Genomic DNA, 26,638 nt, shown 5'->3' with positions numbered 1-26,638 from the left:
TTCAGGCAATTCTCCTGCCTCAGCCTCCTAAGTAGCTGGGATTACAGGCACGCACCACCATGCCCAGCTAATTTTTTGTATTTTTAGTAGAGACGGGGTTTTACCATGTTGACCAGGATGGTCTCGATCTCTTGGCCTCGTGATCCACCCACCTCGGCCTCCCAAAGTGCTGGGATTACAGGCTTGAGCCACCGCGCCCGGCCCACCCAGCTAATTTTTTTAAAAATGTTTAGTAGAGACGAAAAATTGCTATGTTGACCAGGCTGGTCTTGAACTTGCGAGTTTAAGCAATCCTCCCACCTCAGCCTCCCAAAGTGCTGGGATTACAGACTTGAGCCACCACTCCTTTCTTGGGTATTTCTTTATAGCAACACAAGAATGGCCTAAAACACCAGGGCTCCTGCAGCAACCTTCCAACTAGTCTTCCTACCTCCAGCCTTCCTCTAATAATTCTTTGGATTATGAATTTCTTTATTCGAAAGTGATTAAGCACCAATAAAGTACACCTATCTGAAACATACATCTGACCATATCACTTCCAAGTTTTAAAACTTTCAGTAACTGCCAACTGTCTATAAGTAAAGTCCAAGTTCCTTACCCTGGAAGAGAAGGCCTATTCTAACCCGGACCTGGTGCCATTCCAGCCTCATCTTCTTCCACTGTCCCTATACACCCAAAGCTACAGCTACTTTCCTTAATACTCAAGGTTCAGCCTTATGTTCTCTTTCTGTGTCTTGCCCCTTGAGCCTTTGTCATTTACATAGCTCCAACTATTGTCCCTGAGTGATGCCCAAATCTCTGTCTTCAATACTACACTCTCTTTGGAGCTCCATATTTCTAGTTGCTTGCAGGGGATTTCCGTCCTGACTTGACAGGCCCCAAACTGAACTCAGTATCTCCCTCCCAAAAGCTGGAAGTGCTCTTGACTTCCTTAGTTCTGTGTTACTCCTGGTCAATTAGAAGAAAAAGCTACAAGTGACCTTCACTCTTTGCCTTGCCTTGGGCCCATTCCTGGACATGTCAATTAAGCCAACAAATGCTGTCAAGTCTCCCTTTCTTACATCTGTTTGCAACGTCCTTTTTCATTCCTATGACCACTACCAGGATCAGAAAGATCAGTACAGCCCAGGACCTTCATCTTTCTCTCCAATCTCAAAGGAAGAGGCAACTGTTTTCATCATGTCAGTCCCTGTGCCCTTGTTTTAAAACCCCAGACAGGTGCCTCTTGCTCAACAGATCACAATCCAAACTCTGCTGCCCAGTTAGGGTACTCCTTTGAGAGGGCAGGGAAGAGAGAATCAGAGGGCAGGGACAGAAAGAGAGACTTTGTGGTGAAGGGGACTTCACGTGACAGGCCCCCACACTGAGCTTGGTACCTTCCTCTCCAAGGCTGGAAGGGCTCATGACTTCCTTAATTCTGTGTTACTTCTCTGGTCAATCAGACTAAAAAATTACAAGTAATCTATGGAAGTGTCGTCTACTAACATTCACAGTGAGAATAGAGTAGGGTGGGACTGGACAGTTAGGAAGACTTTCTAAGTCCTAGAACAGCAGGGGTGGGAACTTGTGGAAACGTACACAGGTACCTTCAACAGCACTGTCATGTTCTAATTTTAGAAGAGTGATTTAAATTGAGTTGTTGTTCTTAAATTTTGCTTTATAACATATAGACATATATCTACCATCTATATTTCTTTGTACATATCAAATGGCAGGTTTTCATTTTTAAATTTGTTTGCAAAAGAGAAGTACTAGAACAATCTCTAGGAGCCCAATAAGGAATCAGTAAAAAGGGCATAGGACACTACTATTTGTGTTTACTATGTCAGATAAATCAGGAAATGGAGAAACTGAAGTTCTGAGAGGTTAAGTGGTTTGCCTATGGTAGCATAGCTGGAAAGTGTTCGTTTTGGGATTTGAATTCACATATATTTGACCCCAAAGCTTGTCTCAGGATAATTCCAGAGGGAATTTGCATGGCTTAAACACAATCCTGTCCATCAGAGGCTACGACCTCTGAGTACGTGTTGGTATAAAAAATTCCCCAGACTTACAACATCCAGCGTCCACCAAGAAACGTGACAGCGGAAGCGTCTTTTTTTGAGAACCCCTCTTTCTTCTCTCAGTTTACCAACTTGCGTCTTCCTTATTCTCTTCCACTTCTCCTTTCGGATTCACTGGTTCCAGCTTTGGCCTCGTCTCTACTTTTACTTTGCTCGTAATGGGACAAAGACCACCTCGGGAGAGCAGAGGAGGAGGAGAGTTGGGGTGCAGAGCCTGTTTTAGAAGGAGAATCCACAGGTGGAGAGCAGTACGAGGTGCTTGTGCTGGGAAAAGCAGGTGTGGAGAGGGGATCAGGAAAACTTTGCATTGGAAGGCATGATAGAGACTCGGAATAGGCAGCATTTAACAAGTCAGGGGAAGTGGCTGGAAAGAACAGAGACACTGACATGGCTCACCACAGGATTCAGGATTCCAAGTGGCATTTTGGTGTTCACATCCCACAGTGCTGAAAAAATGACATTAGTAGGGGGAGCATCTCATAGCTGAGTGACTCAGGCCGCAGGGGAGAAATCCAAGAGAATGACTGAGCTATGTTCCCCTAGTCACTAATGAATCATTTATGTAGGCAGATCACCCCTTACAATAAATGCAATATACACAAACCCACATTTATAAGACATAAGTTAGGGAATACTTAGTTACCTACTAAAGAATTCTTTCCTGGTGGGGCGCGGTGGCTCACACCTGTAATCCCAGCATTTTGGGAGGCTGAGGCAGGCAATCACCTGAGGTCAGGAGTTCAAGACAAGCCTGACCAACATGGAGAAAGCCCATCTCTACTAAAAATACAAAAATTAGCTGAACGTGGTGGCACATGACTGTAATCCCAGTTACTTGGGAGGCTGAGGCAGGAGAATCACTTGAACCTGGGAGGCGGAGGATGCCATGAGCCAAGATTTCATGATTGCACTACAGCCTGGGCAACAAGAGCAAAACTCTCTCTCAAGAAAAAAAAAATAATTTTTTCCTTTAAAAAAGAAAAAAACGGCCAGGCACAGTGGCTCATGCCTGTAATCCCAACACTTTGGGAAACCGAGGCCAGCGGAGCACCTGAGATCAGGAGTTTGAGACCAGCCTGGCTAACATGGTGAACTCCCCCTCTCTACTAAAAATACAAAAAAAAAAAAAAAAAAAAAGATTAGCCAGGCATGGTGGTGTGTGCTTGTAATCCTAGCTATTTGGGAGGTTGAGGCAAGAGAATCGCTTAAATCTGGGCAGCGGAGGTTGCAGTGACCCGAGATCACACTCCAGCCTGGGCAACAGAGCAGAAAAAAAAAAAAAAAAAAAAAAAAAAAAAAAAAAAAAAAAAAAAAAAAAAAAAAAAAAAAAAAAGAAAGAAGGAGAGAGAGAGAGAAGGAGAAAAAAAAGAAGGAAAAAACTAATTTCTTTAGGTACTTCTAGTACCTTTCAATTGGGTCCAGTTGATAGAAATTCCGTTAACATCCAATGCACTGTGGCAGGAGGTAGGAGGAAGGCAACTGGGAATAAAACATGCGGAACCTCGAGTCGGGTGGCCTGAGTCTCAGTCGTGACTATTTTTTTCGGACCTATTCCAATCTGTAAAGTAAAGGCTAATCCTGTACCACCTCTAATTGTCATATAACTTTTAAATCTTAGCCTATCTCTACGCAGTCCTATAGCAAGACAGAACTCTGTGAGAAGGTTTCTCATACTCCTGCTCAGCTGAAAGTAGCCAGAAAGGCAGCAAGCTCCTCAGCCTCAGGAACCCAGCTGGGCTCCATCTGCCTGGAGCTGTGCACTGCTTCTCCCCATTTCACTCTAATCTTCAGCTACAGTCATTTGCCACATCTGCTCCTTCAGCCGTATCTTTCCTCTGCTATGCATTTTCTAGGGCTCCATCCCACTTGAACTTATACAAATTTTTACAATCAACCAGACCGGCCTCCCTGCTCCACGAAACTCACATCCTCAACCATCTTGTATCTTCCCCATCATGCTTCCTCTTCTACTTGCAAGCCTTTGCATAAGATGTCTCATGATCTTGCTCAGGGAATCCTCCCCAGATTGGCTGATCTCAGGGATGCCACAAAGGCACCTGCTGATGGGGCAAGTCAAGGAGGACTCAACTGCATTCAGCTTGCCAGTTCCTGCACTCGGCTCAGAGCTGTCTGCTGGAGGAAGGGAACCTTTTATTTTCTCCCCAAAGTATCACCTGTTCCCTGTTCTCCAAGTGACGTGCCACAGTAGGCTCTTTCTAAGCTCTTTTTCTATTTTGCACTACGGTTCCTTTTTTTTTTTTTTTTTGAGACAGGATCTCTGTCACCCAGGCTGGAGTGCAAGTGGTACAATCACAGGTCACTGCGTCACTGTGGCCTTGAGCTCCCAGGCTCAGGTGATCCTCCCGTCTCAACCTCCAGAGTGGCTGGGACCACATGCACTTACCACTACACCCATCTGATTTTTGTATTTTTTGTAGAGACAGGGTTTCACCGTGTTGCCCAGGCTGGTCCCCATCTCCTGGGTTTAGGCAATCTGCATGCCTCGGCCTCCCAAAGTGCTGGGATTATAGGTGTAAGCCACCATGCCAGGCCAAAAGCTAGAATTTTGTCTATACTTCTGTGTCCTGGTGCCTAGGAAAACTTTTTTTCTCTTGCCTCAGCTCAAGCTCAGTGATAAATAAGGCGCTGAGGTTAGATAACAGGTAAAGTCTAGGAACTGCAGGATCGGCATATCAGGTGAGGGAGTGATGGTCTCCTTCCTTGTCAGCAAGGTTAGGTTCAGGGGCACCTGGCTGAGGTGAGGAGCTGTCTGAAATCGCTTCATGGAGGGCCCTGCCAGTGATGCCCCCTCCAGCAAATGGGGCCAGCTCTATGCAAATGTGTTCTTGCCCAGGAGTTTGGTTTCTTCTCTCCGAGCTCCTGGCACAGTAGAACCAACGTGAGCAGCTGCTTGGCAGGACAGAGAAGGGCAGGCTAGCAGTCCCAAGGCTCGGGTGACAGGACCAGGCCCAGGAGACAGGGGTGTTGACTGCGGCTTTAACAGCACTCCTGATGCCAATCTCCGGCTGAAAACTCGATATTTCCACTTGGAACAACAAGAAACACCAGCAAGTGAGCTGATGAGAGGGCAGTATGCCGGGAGTGCCCCCTGCAGGCCTCACAGGGTGGTGCCAGGACAGAGGAAGTTGGCACAGGTAGGGTCAGGCTTTCAGGACATCCCTGAGATGATGGTGCTGATGGTGACAGTGAAGATGACCATGAAGAAGACAATGAGGAGAAAGAGGAAGATAGTAGCTAGCATTCACTGAGTACTAACAATGTGTCAGGCAATGCCTTATGCAGTCTTTATGACAACCCCCTAAGAGATGAGTAATACGGTTCTTCCTTTTTAGATGGAAAATCTGAGGTTTAACGAGGTTAAGTAATTGCTCAGGTTCACCCAGCTAGTAGTGGAGAGAGGTGGGCTTTGAACCCAAGTCATTGCCTCCTGAGCTTGTATTATCCAGTACCCACTTTCCTACCTTTCCAGGTCATTTCAGGAGCTTCTGTAGCCCTCTGTGTCCATCTCTATGGCTTCCTGCTCCTCTAGTTCATATTTTCTTGATCCAAATTTAAAGGATATGGAGAAGAACAGATCCATGTCTGGGATCTAATAATGCTGATAACAAAAGCAACAATACCTTGCATTTGTAAACCACTCTCTGCTCTTTTTCCCCTGGCAAAAAATGAACATTAAAATATTTCTATTTTTCCAAATTTTGTGCTGATTTTTATCAGTGTTCCTGAAGCTACTTCTACATAATCATGATCAATTTACAGAATATTTTCAGGTTCTGCTTTTTTATGTAACAGTGTGTTATATATACATTCACACATTTAAACACAGCAATTATTTTGGCTTTATAGTAGCCTCTGATATTAACACGCCACATATATTACATTACTGAGGCAGTGTAACTTTGTGAAAAGAACACGAGGCTGAGGCTGATAACACCAAATGCTGGCAGGAATGTGGAGCAACAGGAACAGGAATTCGTGGCTGATGGGAATGCAAAATGGTACAGCTACTTTGGAAGACAGTGTGACCGTTTCTTTAAAAACTAAGCATACTCTTACCATACTATCCAGGATTCATGCTCCTTGGTATCTACCCAAAGAAGATGAAAACACGTCCACATGGAAACCACTGATGGATGTTTCTAGCAGCTTTATTCATCATGGCCGAATCTTGAAAGCAACCAAGATATCCTTCAGTAGGTAAATAGATAAATAAACCATGACCATCCTGAAGTGGAATATTATTCAGTGCCAAAAAAAAGTGAACTACAAAGCCAGGAAAAGACATGGAAGAACCTTAAAGGTACATTACTGAGTGAAAGAAGCCAATCTGAAATGGCTACGTATTGTACAATTCCAACTATGTGACATTCTAGAAAAGGAAATCTATGGAGGCAGGAAAACGTGCAGTGGTTGCCAGGGTTAGGGAAGGCGGATTGACTAGGCAGAGCATGGAGGACTTCTACAACAGTGAGACTACTCCGTATTATCCTATAATGGTGGATACACATCATGACACATTTGTCCAGACCCACAGAATGTACAACACCAAGAGTGAAGCCTCATGTCAACTATGGACTTTGGGTGATTATGATGTCCATGTAGGTTCATCACTTGTCACCAATGTGCCACTCTGGTGGGGGATGTCGACAGTGGGAAAGGCTACATGTGTGGGCACAGGGGGCATACGAAAAATCTCTGTAACTTTCCTCTCAGTTTTGCTCTGAATCTAAAACTACTCTGTAAGAAGTCTTTTTAAAAAAATAAAAATAAAAAGCATGAGTTGATACAGATGTGGGAGTTTGACTCCTATCTCTGTCCAACTCTGTGACATTTGATAAATCACTTAACGTGTCTTAGTTTGAGTTTCCTCATCTATAACTGGGAAAAATAATACCTACCTTATAGAGCTGCCATGGGGAGGCAGTGAGGCCTGTGTCCCGTTCATATCTGATGTTCAATGAACTAGTAGCAGTAGCCACTGTGTGTTTATGTGTCTTTCTCCCTCACGGGTTAATGAGCTCCTTGTGAGCAGGGACTTACTCGTTCTGTAACCACCCCATCTAATACACTGCCTGGCACCTGGGTTCTGTAGCAGTTTGCTGAGTGAATAGTTAGTAAGCCCTAACCGAGGCTTTTCTCTCTGGTGGACATTTGGGTTGCTTCTTGGGTTTTTGTTATGAACAAAATACATTTCAAAGCCCTTTGATTTTTTTTTTCCTCATTTGATCTGCACACACTGTAAAGCAGGCAGGAAGGGAATATTTGTGCTTGTCCACAACATGGTATAGATGGAATAACTGTGGCTGGGGGAAGTGAAGTGACTCCTGTGGGTCACAATGCAAATCAGTGACAATAATTAGAGGCCCTGACCCTGCTTCCCTTCCTTGATTAGATCCAAAACTAGAGACCGTGATGGCGGGCCTGACCTGAGGGCAGCACCTGCACACGGAGGCCCCTGTTGAAGGTGGTGAGCTGCCAGCTACCAGAGGGCCCTCTGAAACCCCAGGGAACTTAACACTTTATTCTCAAATACATGAGGGCTTGTATTTTCCCCTGAGCAAGGAGCTTCTTAGGAAAGAGCCATTGTGCCAGCTTTCTCTTTCTTCTTCTTCTTTTTTTTTTTTTTTTTTTTTTTCCTATGAGGGGATGAGGATCCAAGCTCTGAGTTGTCCAGAAGGAGGGACTTTGGCTAAAAATAGCTATGGCGTGTGGTTTGGATCAACCCCTAGTGGTACCCAGGACTGGGGAGGGGAGGGGGGATGCTCTGGAGCTGTCGCCAGACTGGTTGCCGTGGAAACGAGAGAGGAGCAGGGGAGCCTGGGAAGTAGGGATGACACAGATAGCAAGTCCTAGTCAGAGCTGCCGCTACATTTAGGAGAAACAGCGGTGTCTGCGGCTCCCACCATTCAAGGGGGCCCGTGGGGGGGGGGCGGTGTCAGGGGCATGGACGCCACCCCCCAGGGGTTTCTGCTGCCGGCCACTCTCCTCTCCACGTGCTGTGAGTTGAGTTGCGGGGAACTTGGGGTTTGGGCCCCTATTTCCAAGGCAAGTGGGGGTTTGGGAGGAGCTGGTTTTGGGGGGAGTTTTGACCAGGTCTCTCCTTCCAAAAAATGAGCCCCCTTACTCCCCAGTTCTCTAGGGGGAGGAGGAGGGGCCCAGGAAAAGTGGTACTGCAATCTTCTGCAAAGGGGTCATTGCATGCACAAGAAATGAGGAGGAGTAGGTTGGAGGAACTGAAATTCTTGGAGGGAAGATGCAGAAATCAAGTCATTGATCTTGGGAGATCTTGGGATAGAGGTAACCATTTCACACTTTTCCTTCCCCTGAGAAAAATGCAGTCCCCCACTGAGGAAACCAAAATAAGGTTTACCTAGATCCCTGGGGCAATGGAGAGTGAGAGAGTTCTGGGGGTGATCAGACATTGGGGTCCCTTCCCCATCCTTGGGCAGAGAGATCTGTCTAAGCAGGCTGACTGGGGTTCAGATTACTAAAACCCTGAGAGAACATCTGGAAGCCCACCTGGGACTAAGGCTAGGATGAATGAGAGCAGGGTCGTTTTCTGCATGACCTGGAATCTCTGAGCTAGTCAGTGCTTACACTTCTTGAGGACATCCTGAGATTGGGGAAGAAAAAGGAAGCGCATTGTTGGGGGCAGGGGAATCCCTAATCTGCCATTGCCATGGGACCCTGAATCCCCTGACTCCATGGAAAGTTTATGCAGAGGGTACCCCTAAGCTCAAAGCCATTTCATTTTGATTTCTCTTCCTGCTCTCTCTATCCCAATACACACACACACACACACACACACGCACACAAACACCCCGTCTCCAGAGTGCTGACTGCAGAGCACCTCACCCCAGAACATAAAATGCTGGAGTGCTAGGTTTACAGTCACATATCCAGGCAATTTCTCCCCAGGACCTGGTCAAACATCCAGGCCATCTGTGGTTCCTATGTCACACTCCTCCATCCCCCATCCACTAGCCAGCCCACGTTTTCATGGAGTGGGAGGAGAGGATAATTCCCAGGAAAGAGAAGGGAAGGTGGAAGAGTCCCAAATCCTTATTCTAGACCTTTCCCTGTGTGGTCCATATCTCCCAGAGGGCCCTGGGTGCTTTGGGAAGCACTCTGGACCTCTCTCAGAGCAGACTGCAGCTCAGAGAGCTCCTCAGAGGGAAGAATGTGAAGCAAAATCAGGTGGGCTTTGCTTGGAATGTGGGCTTTGAGACATATGGCAGGTGGGGGCGGGGCTGGTGTTAGGATAGTCCATGGGGAGTAAGAGTCTGGAGGAAAAATAACTAGAGGGAGTCGGGAAATAAATGTGGGTGCTTAGTGCTTCTCTCGATCTGATTCCATGTGTCTAGTGAAGAATAGAATCCCGGAGGGAAAGAAGCCTAACTCTTGATGAACTCTGGGCTTCCTTTTCCCCAGGTCTGTGTTGATCTGTATCTTCCAGTTCCCCTCCCCATTTGCAGGCTGGGGAAAAAAAATCCAAGGGAAATGGGGCTGGCCCAAGAGCAGCAGTGATCGTGGGTAGGCCTCGGGGAGGATCTCTAGTGGGAATTTCCTCAGGTTCCTCCGTTGTGCACTGGAGGGTTTCCACTGACTTTCCACAGCTTTCATTTCTTTCTCCCTTGAAAGTGCATTGAGGGGAGGGGGTGGAGTGAATGAGGTCCGAGGAGGGAAGAATGGGAGAGACTGTGTGTCAGTCTTGGGGTGAACTTCAAAACAGCCTGTGCGGAGAGCCGTTGGTGGCTGCACGGGCAACAGCTGGGGAAGGGCTGGTGGAAGTGCTTAGGGCAGGGAGGGGTTTACGCAGTAGAAGAGCTTTACCCACCTGCCCCCCTCCCCAAAAAGCCCCCAGTCTAGTGATTTCAGGAAATCACTAAAGGGATCTGGGCCCGGGTCTTTGGCCCCGGGGCTGCCAGTGAGGTGCTGCACACCCCAGCTGGAGGTGATGGCACCAAGATCTCTGGTACCTCCTTCCTACATGAAATAATGTACCTGAACTGGATAGGGCTGAGCGAGTTCCACATGAAAATGAAAACCGTGTGGAACTCGCACAGTCCTATCCAGTTCAGGTGCATTATTCCGTCTGAGCCTCACAACTTTCTGAGCCTAGGGGGCAGTTAGGGCTGAATGTGTTATTCCCAGAAAGAGAGGCCAGGAGACACGAAGGGACTCGCCCAGGGCCCCCCAGGGCTGGGTGTCCCGCGCCTCCCCATCTCCCGCGGGGCCGCTCATTCTGCAAACCTTTATTAAGCCCCTCCAGGACCCCCGACGCCGCCGAGGCGCCCCGCGACGCGCGGCGGGTGGCGGCTGCCCGGGTCCCGGGCGCCGCTCTCCAGGCGCCCGCCCCGCTCGCCCTGACGCGGCCGCCATGGCGCAGGAGAACGCGGCCTTCTCGCCCGGGTCGGAGGAGCCGCCGCGGCGCCGCGGCCGCCAGCGCTACGTGGAGAAGGACGGCCGGTGCAACGTGCAGCAGGGCAACGTGCGCGAGACCTACCGCTACCTGACCGACCTGTTCACCACGCTGGTGGACCTGCAGTGGCGCCTCAGCCTGCTGTTCTTCGTGCTGGCCTACGCGCTCACCTGGCTCTTCTTCGGCGCCATCTGGTGGCTGATCGCCTACGGCCGCGGCGACCTGGAGCACCTGGAGGACACCGCGTGGACGCCGTGCGTCAACAACCTCAACGGCTTCGTGGCCGCCTTCCTCTTCTCCATCGAGACGGAGACCACCATCGGCTACGGGCACCGCGTCATCACCGACCAGTGCCCCGAGGGCATCGTGCTGCTGCTGCTGCAGGCCATCCTGGGCTCCATGGTGAACGCCTTCATGGTGGGCTGCATGTTCGTCAAGATCTCGCAGCCCAACAAGCGCGCCGCCACGCTGGTCTTCTCCTCGCACGCCGTGGTGTCGCTGCGCGACGGGCGCCTCTGCCTCATGTTCCGCGTGGGCGACCTGCGCTCCTCGCACATCGTGGAGGCCTCCATCCGCGCCAAGCTCATCCGCTCGCGCCAGACGCTGGAGGGCGAGTTCATCCCGCTGCACCAGACCGACCTCAGCGTGGGCTTCGACACGGGTGACGACCGCCTCTTCCTCGTCTCGCCGCTCGTCATCAGCCACGAGATCGACGCCGCCAGCCCCTTCTGGGAGGCGTCGCGCCGCGCTCTCGAGAGGGACGACTTCGAGATCGTCGTCATCCTCGAGGGCATGGTGGAAGCCACGGGTGCGAGCGGGTCTGGAGAAGGGAGCGGGGCTGGCTGGGGGTGGGCAGGACGGAGGAAGGCAGGGGCGAGAAGAGGAGCCAGGGGAGGTGGGGAGGATGGATGGAAGGGCTAGTGGAGGATGAGAGAGTGAGGTGAGACTGGCGTCGGGGGTGGGGGTGGAACCGAGCAACTCTGCAGAAGGCCAAGAGAAAGCTTGGAGGAATTCTCCGAAATGGCACTGGCGTGGGGCCCTGGGCCCAGAGGAATGTGTCACTTGGAATAGAGAGAGTAATAATAGCTAGCGCTCGCCCAGTACTCACCCTGTGTCATGCGCAGTTCCAAAGCACTTTCCACCTCTGAGTTCACGTAATCCTCACAAGAACCCTCTGAAGGTAACTTCTCCTTACTGCGCTCACTTTTCAGAGACGAGATTTTGCTCCAATGAGAAGTTAAGGAAATTGTCCACTTTTCTAAGCCAGCAAGTGGCCATGCCTGGATTGGACACAGGCAATGTGGCTTCAATGTTTAGACGTCCCGAGTTGGAAGGAGGGGTTAGGTTCAGGAGTTTTCTCACTGCAGCCAGGTTCAGGCCCCTGGAATTTCACGGTGAAGATTTTCCACTGCCTGAGTTATTTCTAGGCTGGCGCTTGAGGGGAGCTTAATATCTGGTCTCGCTTCTGCCTCAGTTTCCCAGTTCATCCATTTCCATTGACAAGGGACATAGACGATGTTACCATTTCTAGCCCTTTTCCAAAAGGAACTGGCAACTCGTCTGTGATGTAAGTCCAACCCAGATCTACACAGTGAAGGCTTTGGGAGCAAGTGGAAAAAGACCAGTGTTATAGGAGTTGCAAATGAGGTTACTTAGGACTTGAGAACTAGAGGATGGATGAGGGCGAGGAAACTGCGGGTGGAGAACCAAAGGCCCACTAGGGGGCGCCGCAGTCCCTGCCACTGACGCCAGAGCTGCTGATGCTCCCTACCGGCTTCGCGGACAAGCTGGTGCCTTCAGAACCTTTCCCTGGCCCCTTTGCACTGGCCCTCCGCTTCACATCCCAACCCCAGCTCCCCCTCACTGTTCCGCATTCCTGCTTCACTCCGACTCTTTCCCCTTCCCCCACTCACCCCGTTCCCTTTCCTCTCTCTCTCTCCAGCTGTCACTCCTTTTTAGCCGGTATCTCAGACAGGCCCCTCACCCTCCAGGGAAGCTCCTGTCCGGCTGTCTTTTCTCTTTATACCCCCAGCCCTGCCCTCTCCTCCTCGAAGCCCTTCTCTCCCCAGTGTCCCTATGCCTCTTTTTCCTCTCTCCCACTGCATACTTCCTGTTCCAGCCTGACCGAAGAATAACAATATCTCAGGGCCAGGCTTTGCGAGCTGACAGCCACCCTCTGGTTAGCTGATGTCCAATCTTCTGTTTCCCCTTGTTCCGAGATGGATGCGGGTTGGGGGAAAGACCCTGTGGCAGGAGGACAATGACCCTCCCTGAGGGATGCACCAACCCAACAAGAAGACAGGACACAGGCCCGGGGCAGGGAGGCCCAGGACAGAGGAGATAGGAATGGGAATCTGTCTGTTTTTCTGGAGAGATAAAGCTGGAAAGGATGGTAATATTTTGGGTGAGACAGTCAGGATTCAAAACGCTTTTGAAAAGCAAGAATAATGAGCCAAAACCCAACAAGATGACATTTAAAAGGAATAAATATAAAATTCTACATTTAGGCTTTAAAAAAAAATCACTTATGTAAGCACAGCATGGAAGAGCACGGGTGAAAAAAGAACTGGGTGTTTTAGTTGGCTACAGGCTTGATGTCGTCGCAATGTGATGCAGCCTCCAAAATGATTATGTAATGTTATCCTGGGCCCTGTTTGTGAACACATCAAGGCCAGAACAGAGAGATGGTGCGCCCTCTCTTATGCATGGAGCAGGCCACAGTTGGAAAATTTACTGCACTCAAAATGCTTCAGGGCCCTCCTTGGCCATTCTGGCTTGTAATCAAAAAGGTAGAATTTTGGAAAACCAGTTCAAATGAGAAATCGTAGAGGAAGCCAGGGATGTTAAGTCAAGAAGAGAAAACTTGAGGGAACCTGAGACTCCTGTTTTCAGATATTCAAAGGACTGTAAAGTGGGAGGGGAATGAAGCCAAGGGGTGGAAATCCCAGGGGACAGGTTTTAGCTCTGTATAAAGAACAACCCAGCTATAAGAGCTATCACACAAAGGGGTGCACCCTTTCTGAGCTGTCAGTCCTGGGAGGCAGTCAAGTACAAGCTAGGTGCCCACTATTGGAAATGCTCCTGTATGGAGTGAGAAGTTGAACTAGATGATCCCTAAGATTAAGCTTTTTTGATTGGCATCACCAAATGACAGGAGGGGATAAAAGAGCTGGAGATTAAGAGGAGTTGGGGCAAATGGAGAAGAGGCGAGGGAGCTGGGTAAGAACAGGAGCTAGGAAGGGGGAGAAAATGGACCGGACCAAAAGGAAGTGGGAGCCCTTAAGGGAGGAATAGAAGGGAGGGTGCTGGGAGCAGGGTTGTGGAATGAGAGGCAGGAAAGTGAAGTGTGGAGCCGGGATCCCCCCCTGACCCGTGCCCCTCCCCTCAGGAATGACATGCCAAGCTCGGAGCTCCTACCTGGTAGACGAGGTGCTGTGGGGCCACCGCTTCACGTCAGTGCTGACCCTGGAGGACGGCTTCTATGAGGTGGACTATGCCAGCTTTCACGAGACCTTTGAGGTGCCCACACCTTCGTGCAGTGCTCGAGAGCTGGCAGAGGCTGCGGCCCGCCTTGATGCCCATCTCTACTGGTCCATCCCCAGCCGCCTGGATGAGAAGGTGGAGGAGGAAGGGGCAGGGGAGGGGGCAGGGGGGGAGGCTGGGGATGACAAGGAGCAGAATGGCTGCCTGCCACCCCCAGAGACTGAGTCCAAGGTGTGACCAGCTTCCTCTGAACCACTGTGGCAGCCCAGGGGCCAGACACAGGTACATGGGGAACTGCATCTCGAAGGTGGAGGAGAAGGAGGAGGTAGGCAAAGCCCCTGGAAATGTGCTAAAGTTGGAAAGTCCCTGCCCCCCAGAACCTCAAGTCTAGGATCTAGTATGGAAGGGAGGGGTCCTGATTTCAGGGAAATGGAGGGTGGGGCCAGGTGAACTTACCAGTCTGTGTTTGACCTACACATTTGTTCATGAGTGGATGGATGGACAGAAGGATGGACTTTTGGGGGTTGGATGGGAAGATGGTGGCGGATAAAGACAGCTGATAGATACATACATGGACCAATAGACAGTTGGTCCACTCAGGGCTGCCACTAACTCGTAGAACACCTCTGTGCAAATTCTAAAAAGGCACCCTTTTCCTCCAGACAGATACAGCCCCAAACCAGGGTGCATGGCCTGGGGAGCAGAGAGTAGGATGGATTGCAGTCCCTGCTCACCTCTTCTGCCAGCCTCCCCACACATGGCACAACTGTCTAACGACATTGTAGGCCAAGCTAAAGCGAAGGAGAAAGGAGCTGGGCCAAGATGGCCACATGAGGAGGGTGCCCTCCCAGCTCCACCCTCACCAGGATGAAGGGTTGCAAGGGGGCTCAGCAAGGCGTGAGTGACCTTAGTCCTCAAGTTCAGGGAAGCAGGCAGAGGGGTTAGATGCCTGAGCTGGGGCCCTGGAGAAAGGCCTGGGAAAGAAAAACCAGGGGTGGCTATATTCTGACAGTGGAGTGAGATCTTACAGGTATCCCGCGTAGGCAGGAAGAGAGAGAGAGGTTCTGAGGAGGAAGGGCCAGGAGAGAGATCTAGAAAGTGGGTTCACCAGAGCTGGGATGCAGGGAGCCCCTGGGAAAGGAGTTTGGTTCTGGGGCACAGTCATTCACATCACTGGGTGTTATGTGGGGTGGACATTCAAAAACCTGGTTCCTGTCCTCAAAATAAGGGGCACCTGGGAAAACAGAGGAATTTACCAGTGGCAACTGAACAAGGAATAATTCAAACTGACCACCTGTGCAGTCACGCAGAAGGTGGGAGAGTGTGGGTGAGTGTGGGTGATCAGAAGGCTGGGGCCAGCGTAAGTCATAGGGAATATGTAAGTCGGCAGTTAGAAATCTTCAGGGTGCATCCGAGTCACCTGGAGGGCTTGTTAAGACACCAGTTTTTGGACTCCACTCCCAGGGTTTCTGACTCAATAGGTGGGGACCAAAAATTTTCATTTCTAAGAAGTCCCCAGCTCATGCTGCTGCTGCTGCTGGACTGGGGACCACACTTGGAGAACCTGGGCTCTAAGCAAAGACTTGGAGGTCATAGCAGGAGATGGGGCATAGAAGCTGAGGAGTAGATGAGAAGAAGCTGAAGAGAAGCCAAGAAGAAGCTGAGGATCCTCACAGGAGCAGACAGACATGTGAAGGGTGGGGTTTTATATGTGGGAAAGAGACCCTAAGTCCAGGCTGAAGAGTTTAACTTTGGGCCCAGGAACTCAGCCATCAGTGGAAACAGGGCAGTGACAAGTAGAGGAGGTGTCTGGAAGCTGAGCAGGCCAGACAGAGAGATGAAGCCATCAGCAGGACTTGAGGGGATTCCTGGGGAGGTCGGTGGGAAGGTGGAGCAGGAAGGGTTTTCGGGGCACAGGACAGAATCCCTTGTAGGACTAAAGGCAGGATTGAATGTGGAAGAAAATCTGAGAGAAGCGATAGGAGTCGGAGCATGTGGAGGCGTCTGCAGCCTGCTGTCAGCCCAGCTGAGCCACGGGGTCCCAAAGATGCATATTCTCACCCCACCTGCACCTGCTTCCTGGTCGCATCCCAGTCACCAGCACAGCTTCCTGGATGGTGAGGGAGAACAATGGCAAGATGAGAGGGGCAGAGGGGACCTGAAGCTGGTGCCCCGAAGAAAAGCATAGGCCGAGGAGAGCCCACCCTGGGACAGCCCCGCCTCCCACACAGCAGCACTGGCCCAGAAAGGACCTCCTCCCTGAGCCCTGACCACACTCCACTCCTGCCCTTTCATAAGTCTAAGCCCCCTCGGGAAAGCACTCCAGTCCACTGTTCCAGGTTGGGCAGCCAGGGTCCTATGAGGCACAGCTGGGGTCCTATGGGACACAGCCAGGGTCCTGTGGGTCCTCTGGAAGCAAGAAAGGGGGCCAAGGAAGGAGCCTAGGCAGCTTGGGTGAACTCAGAAAGGACCCAAGTCCCAGTCTCTTCCTTTCAAGTCAAAGCATGGACATCTTTGCCTCAGGTCACAGGGCCACTGGGGTCCCATCATCAAAGATGAGATTCCTGAACCCTGCATCAGCTGGTCCCCTAAGAACAGATGTTGGGGTGGGGAATGGGATTCATTTGGGTTTCAGTGAAACAGGGGAGTCTGGACAAGATAGGGTGGGCTATTTTGTATCCACAGGAGCCAACCCATTGCACTTGGACAAGCAAAGAAACTGAGGCTGGAAAGGCCCCTCCTGCCCCCTGAAGTCACAGAGACCCTGCCATACCTCTCCTTGCCACTGTCACCACTCAGGGCACCACTGTATAGTGTGACAAGTCAGGAGACCTAGGTCCCAGTCCTGACACTGTCGCTAATTAGCTCTATGACTCTGGGCAAATCACATCTCTGGGCCTCAGTTTCCTCATCTGTAAAAATGACACTTAGCAAACTCGTAATGCTCAATAAATGTTTAAATAACAACTGAAGGAGGCCTACTGGATGCCTCTTAAGGTGCTGTGCAGGTAAGAATTTTAGGATCAGAGAATCCTTAGGCAAGAAAATTCATGAAACTTCTGGGGCACTGGAGGAGAGGTGAAGCTGAAGGTGGGGAGGGAGGAAACCCCAGGGTGTGTACAGGCAGGTAAGGCAAGTATATGCGGGTGTAGCGGGTGTATGCGGGCAGTGGGTGTATGCGGGCAGTGGGTGTATACAGGCACAGTGAGTAGATACGGGTGCAATGGCCCTGGGGACACACAGGCCCTCCCATGACTGCCTGTTGTCCCAGCCTGAGTATCAGCTGTGTGCTGAGGCTTCTGTTCTGCTGCTGTCAGTCAGAAGGAACAAGAATTGCAGCCCCAGAGCCTAGTGGGAGGAGTCAGGTCCAAGGAGAATGAGACCTATTGGGAGAAGTCAGGTCCAAGACTAGCCTGACCGGGAGAATGAAAGGGGAAGAGTAGGGTGAAGTCTGGGGAGCTCAGAAAAGTCCCTGCTCCTGGAAGCCCATACCCTATAACATGGGAGAAGCTGGGGAGGGGGACCACAGGCAGCTGGAACCTGCCCTCTATGCTTCCCTCCCCACGCAGGAGTCCAATCAGGCACTGCCGCAGCACTGACAGTTCAGGCAGCAGATGGAACCCAGGTGTCCCCTCCTGGGGTGGGTGGCATGGCCCACGGAGGCCAGATGGCGTTTGTGGTGGGAAGAGAGGCCTGGGTCATTCAGAATAGGTTGTCAACCCCCAACCACCTCCCTGCTACACACCCCGTGCCTTTTACAGTCTCAGGGTAGGGAAGACACAGTCAAGCCTACTTTTTATAAAACAAGTTTATTCACATTTTAGAAAAACTAATTCCAGGACAGGGAATGGTCTCCCTATAGGATGCCTATGAGATCAAGAACAGAAGGCCAGAGGGAGGGCTTGGGAGGGAAGGAGTGAGGAAGGGGAGCCGTGTCTCCCATTCTGGGTAGGGGGAGGTCAAATAAATTAAAGGAAGAATGGAAACAGGGAGAGGGTGTCCAGGCAACCAGAGGAGGGCTTGGAGCTGGGCTGGAAGACAGTCGATACCTGCAAGACCTGAAAAGGGCGCCCGGCGTGGGCTAAGGACACAGAGCCCTGAGTGAAGGGGGGCTCCCTCCTGGCTCCCGCCCCTTAACAGAGCCCTATGGATCTGAGCTGCCTACTCCTCCTCCAGGTGTGACCTGGGAGGGAGCAGCCTGGTTCAGGACTTGGGGGTGGAAGCCCAATGGAGACAAGGTCGGGGGGTTCTTTTCCCTCACCTGGGGAGTGAGAGATCACCGTTTTCGAAGCCTCTTCATGAAGCAGCAAGTGATGGTACCGAGGACAGTGGCACCAGTGACCAGGGCCACCGCTGTACCCACCAGCAGAGGCACAAATAGGGTGTCCAGGGCTGGGGGAGAGAAGATGACTGTTCAAAAGGATGCCATCATCCTCCACCCATCCCACATGCCTCCAGAACTTTCCCCATCAAGTTCTCTGGCCCCACCTCCTCCATTCACAGACACCCCTATCCCTGCCCACAGCCTGTCCCTCAGCATGAAAGTCAGCAGCAACCACAGAGGACCCTACACAGGTGGGCACTGCAGGGCTCGAAGATGGATATGTTGAGACTTCATGTGACATGATGTGGAGGAAAAAGACAGTGGCAGGAGGGTCAGAAGATGGGCAGGGAAGACTAGGGGCAGGGGCCAGGAGGGAGGCAGAGTGAGGAGGGTAGAGGGGTGCCACTTACCATGCATGTAGGGGTAGACTGTGACAGGCCCTGAGCGGGCACTGCCCGCTTGGTACCAGCTGTAGTCGGCATGCTGCACCCAGGCGCTGGGGGCGCAGTGGTACACACCTTCATCCTCAGGCCCCAAGCTGTGTAGTCTCAGCCGATGGCTTCGGGGCCCCACCAGCTCCACGCTGACAGGGCCTCCTCCGGGCCGGACTCCCAGCTCTGCCACACCATCCTGGCCCACACCACCCACCAGCTGGGCAGGGACAGAGCTGAGCTCTCCATCCTCTGATCGCTCCACCCACCAGCTGGCAGCCAGCCGCAGTCCTGGGGGTCCACCCCGCACAGAGATGTTGCACAGCAGGGAGGCAGTCTCCCCCCGGTACACTGTGCCTCCTGCTAGCCACGCCACAGCCTCTAGCACCACACCTGCAGAACACAGGACATGGGGCCAGATGGGGCAGGGCCGGGGAGCATGGGGTGAGGGCTGCTGCCAAGCACCGCCCCAGGAAACTCAGGGTATTCCTACAATATTGGTAGAAGAGGAGCATGAGGTGCGGCATGCAAGCAGCTGATAGAAGGGAGGGGATGTGGAAACAGAAGGAAAATGGGTCTACAATCCTTGAACCCTGTCCAGGGCCCAGCCCCGTCTCACCTTCCTCCCGCACGTGCACAGGGAGAGGCCGGGAACGGGCACTGGCTGCTTCACGAAGCCGGGTCCCAGACCCGCGAACATAGGCTTTGGCGAGGCAGCGGTAGGTGCCCGCATCACCAGGCCTGGCAGCCTCTAGCCGCAGCCGGTATGTTCTGGATGCCACCTTCTCCATGGCGATGTGTCGGCCCTCATAGCCAGGGCCCAGGCTGCCCACACCCTCTGTGTCTAGCTGGGCTACCAAGCGGCCAGGCCCCGGTGCCCCCGCAGGTGCCATCTCCCAACCCACAGAGTATGCAGCATGACGGCCTGCGGGGGGGAGTGCCCCTGACACATTGCACAGCAGTTCCAAGGGCTCCCCTGGGCCGATCCGACGTTCGCCAGGTCCCACTGTCACTGCCAGCTGGCTGGCTGAAACACAGGAAGGGGAAGAGGTGTCACAGAGGCAGGAGGGGACAAGAGGCACCTGATTCCCCAACTTTGTGTTTTCTCCTTGACAGCAGCAGCTTCAAAGCCTCCTGTCTGCCCCTCATTGGGTATGACCATCTTTCTACTCGGGGGCTTGAATCTCACCCCTCAGCCATGGCCCTCCTAACTCTATAACCCATCACTGAGCAGAGAAAACTCATCCAGGGCAGAGCGGGAAGCAATGCTAACAGGGCTGATCACTCTAGAAGATGAGTTCCCTGGGGTCAGATGACGGCTATCCGGTACCCCCTGTGGCCACAGTGCCCACCAGAATACTGTCCCTCCCAGCTCCCACAGTGGGATGTGGCACTTACACAGCGTCTGCACGTCCACGTGGGCCAGGACAGTCCTTTTCTCTGCGATCTGGGCCCAGCTGCCATCAGGATCCTGAATCCACTCAGCGGCAGTGCAGTGGTAGGTGCCTGCGTCCCCTGCCTGGGCACCTCCTACTACCATGCGGTACCGATCACTCCCTTCCTTACCCAGACGAAGCTCCCCTGCAGCCAGTCGCTCAGCATAGGGAGCTCCGGCCTCCACGGCCAAGTCTGACCGGATTCCCACCACTTCCTGCAGAGTTGCTCGCCCAACTGGCACCTCAGGCACAGATCGCCCAAAGGACACTGCCAGGTGTGTGTGCTTCTGTGTGCTTGTCCTCGCTAGGCAGCCCAGTGCCAGCTCCTGCCCCTCATGCACCGTCAGGCGTGGGGGTGAGGTTGGGGCCTGGCGGCCTCGGGGTCCTGGGGGGGCAGCAGACACCTGTAGGACATCTGGAAGAACTGGAGAGAACAGCTGGAGTGAGGGAGGGCTGGGGCTGGCAGCCCTTGTTACTGTTTCCTGTGTATGGCCTATCACCCTAAATAGACTGTGAGCTCCCAGAGGGCAAAGATCGCATGTTGTATTATTTCTTCTGTAACTCAGTGGTGCCAAGCTTAGTGCTGGGCATATCACAGGCGCTCAATAAATACTTGCTGAATTTCAAAGAACCAGCCCATCGCCTACTCACCTTACGTTCAAGACTGACCCCTGTTTGAAATACCAAGAAAAGTGGCTTTGTCTTCCTTCTTCAGGAGACAAAGAAACTTAAGAGAGTGAGAATGTCACATGGTCTAACTCCTTCCCTAACTACGCTCTCTCCCAGATCTGGGTCCTGTACTGTCCAGGAGTAGAGTCTATTCACCCCATCTGTCTTCCTCATTCTTGGGAATGGAAAGGGGACTGGATAGCTCTTCTTCCAGAAGGGGGCTTGATATGATCAGAAGAGCACTGGCCTAGAGTGATGAAATCTGGGTTTGTGTCCCACACCAGCCACTGAGTTATTGGGTGACTTTGCACAAGTCACTTAACCTCTTTGGGCAGAGAGTTCCTTGGCTATAAAACCTAAGGGGCAGTTAGATAGGTCACTTGTGTCCCTCCTGCCTTGAGATGGTATGTGGCCCCACCCCATTCCAGGGCCTAGTACCTCTCAGCTCCACCTTGCTGCTGTAGCTGCCCAGGTAGCGGGTATCAGTGGAGGGGGTGTGGCACTCATAAATGCCAGCATCCTGGGCCTGCAGGCGGGCAATCTTGAGCACCGAGGCGTCCCCTTGTAGGCGCTGCACCTGCACCTCACCCGCCAGCACTCGGGGCTTGAAGATCGCGTAGGAGAACTGGGCATCCTTCGTACTGACAATACTGAGAGGAGTATCCGGGGCCTCAGGCCTGTACAGGAACCACTCAAAGTTCTGCTGGGCAGGGCCCTCATATTCAGTCACATTGCAGGAGATGGAGACAGCTGTTCCAGCCACGCGGTACAAGGGCCCCTCAGGGACCAGCACCTCCCGGGCCCAGCATCCCATTCCTGTAGGGAAAGGCAAAAGGAGTTGGAGATACCTGGTTCCCCATTCTATGCCCTCTGGCACAAGCACCATTCTTGACTTCTGCCTAGAAAAGGAAAGGAGACCTGGGAAAGTTGGTCCACAGCTTGGACCCTGTTCTGAGAACAGCAAACGGATGCTGGGATATAAGACACCTGGGTCTCGATTAGGTGGTATGGGCCCAGGATTGCCTTGGCACCCAGATGTATCCCATTTCTAGCAGACTAGAAGCAGAGCACCTGAAGGCAGAAAGGAGTACATCTGATTCCTGACCTAACCAGTCCTTGGTTCCAACTGAACCTTGATCTGTCCCTGCCATTCACCTACCTCCATGTCTACCATTCCTTCCTCCTGGTCAGGGGAGCCTTCTGGCTGGGGGATTCTGAGACTACATGTCCCCTCCTTTGCTTGAGGGGAGCTGGCAGTCTTGCTCAGAAGGGCTAGTTGGCTAAGCTGTGTCACCTGGGCCAGACAATGGAGCCAGTGGCCCTAGCTGGAAAGGGCACAGACCCAGTCAGTTCTTACCACACAATGCCCTCCCCCCTCCAGCTGTGCCATGAGCTCACTGCTTCTCTCACCCTGCAGGGCTGCCCAGGCAGCTGGGGCTTCTGGGGGAAGATCCAGACTCTGCCCTGGCACAGGGGGCAGAAGATCCCCTCCTCCAGTGCCTGCCAACCTTCCTGGCTAGCGCAGCAGACACACAAGGCGCCTGCCCCAGTTCCTTAACAAAGCATTCATTTGCATATCGTATGCATTCGTTTACATATATGGCTCTCTTTCTGTCGGGTGGCACTAAGTCACCAGCTGCCCCTTCTCATCTCTCCCTTCAGAAAGGCCAGACCTCTCTTCTTCAGCCTATTCCACCCCTATGCCCAACCCTACCCCAACAGATACTCCTGGCAGCCTTGGAGGGCTGAGTTCCTCCCTTCTCTCCTTCCAGAGCTCCCACTAGATAAGATCACAGAACCTCAGAAGGTAAGGAGGGCTAGACCACTCCTCCCCACCTCTCCCCATTTTACAGATGAGAAAGCTAAGGCAGGAGAAGTATACTATATAAGCCAAGATCCTGCTCTCCCTAGGCGGCTTCCACATACTCCTCCAGAGGGGCAAAACCAGGGAGGAAGATGGGGAAACTCCAAGGTCAGGCCTGAAGGGACTGACCTCACCAACCAGAGTGTCACTTTTAGGTCTCTCAGGGGACATCCATAGCCTTTCTGTAGGGGCTAGAGGAAAATGCCCAGGAGTGTGTGGTCAAACTCTTCCCTCCAGCTTCTCTAGAACGGCTCCTCCAAACTTCCCCACCCCTGCTGCTGGGCTCCTATCCCCTTCCTTCTTTCTCTGGCTGAGTCACAAGGAGAACTCATGGTCTGTTGATAGGGGCACAGACTGGGAGTCAGGAAGTGGGATTCCAGCACCATCCCCATGCCCAGCTGTGTGGCCTGGGATAGAGTCTCCTTCTCTCCTAGGCCTCAGTTTCCACACTGGAGGTGAACTAAGAGCTCCAGCTCTGACCGTGAGTGAGTGAGTGCGTATGTGACTCAGGAGAGCCCTGCCTCAGGCCGGGCAAGTTTCATAATCAGGGTGATGGTAGAGACAGCCAAACTGACACCTTCCCTGGCTGCCTCCAGGCTGACTGCTCGGAAGGCCCCCTCCCATCTTCCTGGCTCCACAACTGCTGATGCTTGGAGATCCCCATGGGAAAGTCACCCCACAGCCTTAGGAAATCAGTTGCCACACAGCTCTCTCTTCCCTCCTCTGTATTAGTCACAGCAAGGAAAGGGAGAGCAAAGAGGCCTGCTTTGGAATCAGATCTGTGTTCAAATCATAGCCCCAATACTCACTAAATGTGCTCTCTGGGGCAAGTTACTTCATATTCCTCATTTGTGAAATGAATGTAAGGTTCCCAAGAGCAGTGGGTGCCCAGACCTCTGCATGTTCCTCTTTCAACGACAGGCCAGCACTTCCCTGTCTCCCTGGGCTCCTCCCTCCTCCATGCTGCCCACTGGGGAAAACATACTAAGTGCTAGGCAACCAGGCCCCACAGCACCTTCCTCTGTGTACATTCTGCTGTTATCTGCCCAGGGACCAAGGAGAGGACTCATGGTAGCCCTGCAGGGCCCAGGGACCTGCAGCAGGGGAAGGCTTTGCTTGGTGCCACTGTGGAGCTCTGGTCTAGAGACAGGCAGCTGGGGCTACCTTCAGCCTCTGCCTTGACGACAGCAGCTCTTAAGTCACCATCCCCACCCCCACACTTCACTCTCATTTCAAGAGCTTCAGTCTCATCAACATCTGTACCGGCAGTTTCACTGACCCCCAGACCACCGCCTACAGGGAGCCCTCCAGTTCAGGCCAAAAACAATTCCACTGTAATTACCCCCATGCATCCATGCAAGGTTGGCCCAGAACAGCCCACCATGAACACCCACCACAGCAGACACAAGGTGCTTGGAGATCCCAGGATCAGTCTCCATGGAACCTGGTTTCTCCTGAGCCAAGGAAGCTGGAACTAAGCGGTTGTGAAAACTGATGGGTGGCTACAGAGCCAAGTGCCATTTGGGAGAGAGCAAGAAGAGCAAAGAGGGACCCAGCCCAGGGTGGCGATGGGGGCGAGAGAGGGAACCGTCCCCAGCCTCAGTTGATGAAGTGTGTGGAGCGCAATTGGGGGAGACTTACTTCAAAGACCGTGGGCAGAACTGGCCTCTGGGCCTCCAGCCAACTCTGGGGCAATTACGAAGCTGGGCAGGCACTGCCCACGCAGGGCGCGCACCCAAGGCCAGGCCTGGAGCTGAGTGTGGGGCAGAAAGGAGTCGCAGCATTTGGTGCACTGACCCCAGGACGTGGGTATAATTGCTGCGAAGTGGGACCTGCCCCGGGAGGCTACGCAGTGCCTGGGGGAGCACCTTAGTGGGTCCTCCCTGTGCCCCAGTCCCTGGCTTAGAGCTGGGGAGCCTGCACTCTCCCCAAGACTGGCTCGGCGGGCAGCCACAAAGCGCAGCTGCCCGCCGGTCCCGGGGAGGCTGGAGGCACCCATGACGGAGAAGGAGGATGTGAGAAGCCCCGAAAAGCTCGGGAGGCGGGTTGGTCTGGGTGCTGGGCGGCAGGCACCTGCCCGGCGGGGCCGGGAACCGGAACCCGGGCCTGGCTTACCTAGCATTAGCAGCAGCAGCGGCGGCGACGGCGGCAGCAGCGTGGCCCTGAGGGCGCCCATCCTGCGCGGCCAGCTCTGGGGAGGCTCCGGGGGATGGCGCGGGTTCTGGGGGACCGGGGGGGCCGGGGGCGCATGCCCAGGTTGGGGGCAGGAAGCGGGGCAGCGAGGCGTGGGTGCGCCGAGCTAGCTGAGCGGGAGCTGCCGACTCCCCTCCCTCCGCCCCTCCCGTTGTTTTCCCTCCAGCCGTTGGCAGTTCTGAGACCATCCTCGCCCCGGCCCCCCTTCGCCGGCCCGCCCCGGCCCCGCCCCTTCCCCCGCCCCGTGCAGGCCCGCCCCGCCCCAGACCCAGCCCTGGCCCTGCCTGCCCCACCCCGCCAGACTCCGGCCTTTGCTCCGCACCTGGCCCCGGCCCCGCCCCTCCTCTGTACACTCACCTTTGCCTCTCACCCAGTCCCAGCCCCGCCCCGGCCCCGCCCCGGCCCGCCCCGCAAGACTCCAGCCCTGGCTCCGCCCCGAGCCCCGGCCCAGCCCCCAGTTCCGGCCCCTCTCCCGCCCCGCCCCACCAGGACTACAGTCGGACTCCAATCCTGGCTCCGCCCCGGCCCCGCTCCAGTCCCAAGCCCCGCCCCCTCCCCCTGCCACCAGGGCTAACGTCAGCCTCCAATCCTGGCTCCGCCCAGGACCCCGGTCTTGCCCCGCCCCCTGCCCTGGCTCCGCCCCAGGCCCTCGCAGGGGAGAGCTAACTGCACTCGGCTCATTGAAATTCCCACCCACCCTCGCACAGAGCGCACCCGACCCCGCACCTGCCAGCCTTTCCTGGAGAATTGGGTGCAGGTGCCCTGGGATTGGCGCGGTGACTGTGGCCACGCATTTAGAATTCAGTTATTTGCTCTTCGCCACAGTCCTGGCTGCAAACCCTGCAGGGGTGGGCAGAACCCAGGAGTTCCCGAACGCGAAGGGTTTGAGCTGAAGGGCGCTTCCAGAATCCAGAACGTCACTGGAGACCTTTTTTTCACCCCCTCAGAGGGCAAAACCGAAAGAAAAATGGATTAGGAGAGGAGGCCGTCCAGGCGACGTAATTTCTTGATTGGGTGATCCTGGCCCATTGCCTAACCTCCTTCAACCTCAGTTTTTTCCTCTCCTCTGCAAATTGAATTGAGGTTGATCACATCACCCAAAGGGTTATGGTGATGATTAATTGAGGAATGTACATAAAGTGTTTGGCACAGGAAACTAATATGAAATAGGAAATAAATAAAGATTATTTTAAGTTTTGAATTATTATTTGAACTGTTTCCTAAGAGGCTTAGCTTAGATCTAGTTTAGACCTGGTGTTTAGGTGAAGGAGTCTCTATGTTCAGTGACAGTGAGAAGAGATGAACAGTGCTCTCTTCTGGGAGGGGTGGGGCTTCCCCTGGAGGTGGGAGAATGGAGGAGGCACCCTTTCCAGGTGCTCTGTCTCTCCTGAACTATCAAGGTGGGGAGTGGGGAGGGGCAGGAAGGACGAGTCCAGAATAGGAAGAAGAGACAGCCAGGTTTGCAAAGCCAAGGCTGTCAAAGTGGCTGTCAGTGGGAGGTGACCCCAGAGCCCATTTAGCACCCTCAACCCTCCAACCCTCTCCTTGTCCCCTCTCATCCCCCTTCCCTGCCACTCACTCACCCCCCTTTACAGAAGAGGAAACTGAAGCCCAGAGAGGGAAAGTGGCACAGGCCAGACCAGACCTCCCTTGACTTTGCATTCCTAAGTGTGTCACAGTGCTTCACTCTGAGGTCCTGCTCATGGGGTTGCTGATAGAAGCCACACTGAGG

The 26,638-nt window shown here is 53.2% G+C and overlaps 2 protein-coding genes and 1 long non-coding RNA gene across 4 annotated transcripts in view; 2 read left to right on the top strand and 1 right to left on the bottom strand.

Moving 5' to 3' along the window:
* The window catches only part of LOC108286043, a 16,670-nt gene extending 9,386 nt beyond the window's left edge, over nucleotides 1-7,284 (top strand). Inside the window, exon 3 of the long non-coding RNA XR_001817794.2 lies at nucleotides 6,153-7,284. This is a non-coding gene — a long non-coding RNA (uncharacterized LOC108286043). The remainder of the gene's footprint in view (nucleotides 1-6,152) is intronic.
* A 601-nt stretch (nucleotides 7,285-7,885) lies between these two features.
* Nucleotides 7,886-15,106, top strand: KCNJ9 (potassium inwardly rectifying channel subfamily J member 9). Of its 2 annotated transcripts, XM_017503643.2 has the most exons (4): nucleotides 7,886-8,082; nucleotides 8,216-8,381; nucleotides 10,348-11,314; nucleotides 13,895-15,106. In XM_017503643.2, exons 3-4 carry the CDS (start codon nucleotides 10,465-10,467, stop codon nucleotides 14,224-14,226), a joined length of 1,182 nt encoding a protein of 393 aa, XP_017359132.1. In that variant the 5' UTR covers nucleotides 7,886-8,082; nucleotides 8,216-8,381; nucleotides 10,348-10,464; the 3' UTR covers nucleotides 14,227-15,106. The 2 variants fall into 2 exon arrangements, with proteins under 2 accessions (XP_017359132.1, XP_017359131.1); XM_017503642.2 differs by lacking the exon at nucleotides 8,216-8,381.
* Nucleotides 15,107-17,779: 2,673 nt separating this feature from the next.
* IGSF8 (immunoglobulin superfamily member 8) lies at nucleotides 17,780-25,290 on the bottom strand. Its single transcript, XM_017503641.2, has 8 exons — nucleotides 25,264-25,290; nucleotides 24,829-24,934; nucleotides 21,288-21,665; nucleotides 20,143-20,604; nucleotides 19,364-19,771; nucleotides 18,724-19,137; nucleotides 18,251-18,381; nucleotides 17,780-18,047 (listed from the first exon to the last, which is right to left on the bottom strand). The coding sequence occupies exons 2-7, from the start codon at nucleotides 24,887-24,889 to the stop codon at nucleotides 18,266-18,268; spliced, it is 1,839 nt and encodes a 612-aa protein (XP_017359130.1). The 5' UTR covers nucleotides 24,890-24,934; nucleotides 25,264-25,290; the 3' UTR covers nucleotides 17,780-18,047; nucleotides 18,251-18,265.
* Between the last annotated feature and the right edge of the window lie 1,348 nt (nucleotides 25,291-26,638).

This window comes from Cebus imitator, unplaced genomic scaffold, assembly GCF_001604975.1.
Source record: "Cebus imitator isolate Cc_AM_T3 unplaced genomic scaffold, Cebus_imitator-1.0 Scaffold313, whole genome shotgun sequence".
Taxonomy (NCBI): Eukaryota; Metazoa; Chordata; class Mammalia; order Primates; family Cebidae; genus Cebus; species Cebus imitator.
The sequence above is the reverse complement of the archived record's forward strand: the minus strand, read 5'-3'. Positions and strand labels throughout refer to the sequence as shown.

Coding starts and splice junctions, on each gene's coding strand:
- IGSF8 (XM_017503641.2), bottom strand. CDS start 24,889: ATGGGCGCCCTCAGGGCCACGCTGCTGCCGCCGTCGCCGCCGCTGCTG. Junction 20,605..21,287: donor CAGCAAGGTGGAGCTGAGAG/GTACTAGGCCCT, acceptor TGTTCTCTCCAG/TTCTTCCAGATGTCCTACAG. Junction 19,138..19,363: donor TGTGCACGTGCGGGAGGAAG/GTGAGACGGGGC, acceptor TGTGTTCTGCAG/GTGTGGTGCTAGAGGCTGTG.
- KCNJ9 (XM_017503642.2), top strand. CDS start 10,465: ATGGCGCAGGAGAACGCGGCCTTCTCGCCCGGGTCGGAGGAGCCGCCG. Junction 11,315..13,894: donor GGGCATGGTGGAAGCCACGG/GTGCGAGCGGGT, acceptor CCCTCCCCTCAG/GAATGACATGCCAAGCTCGG.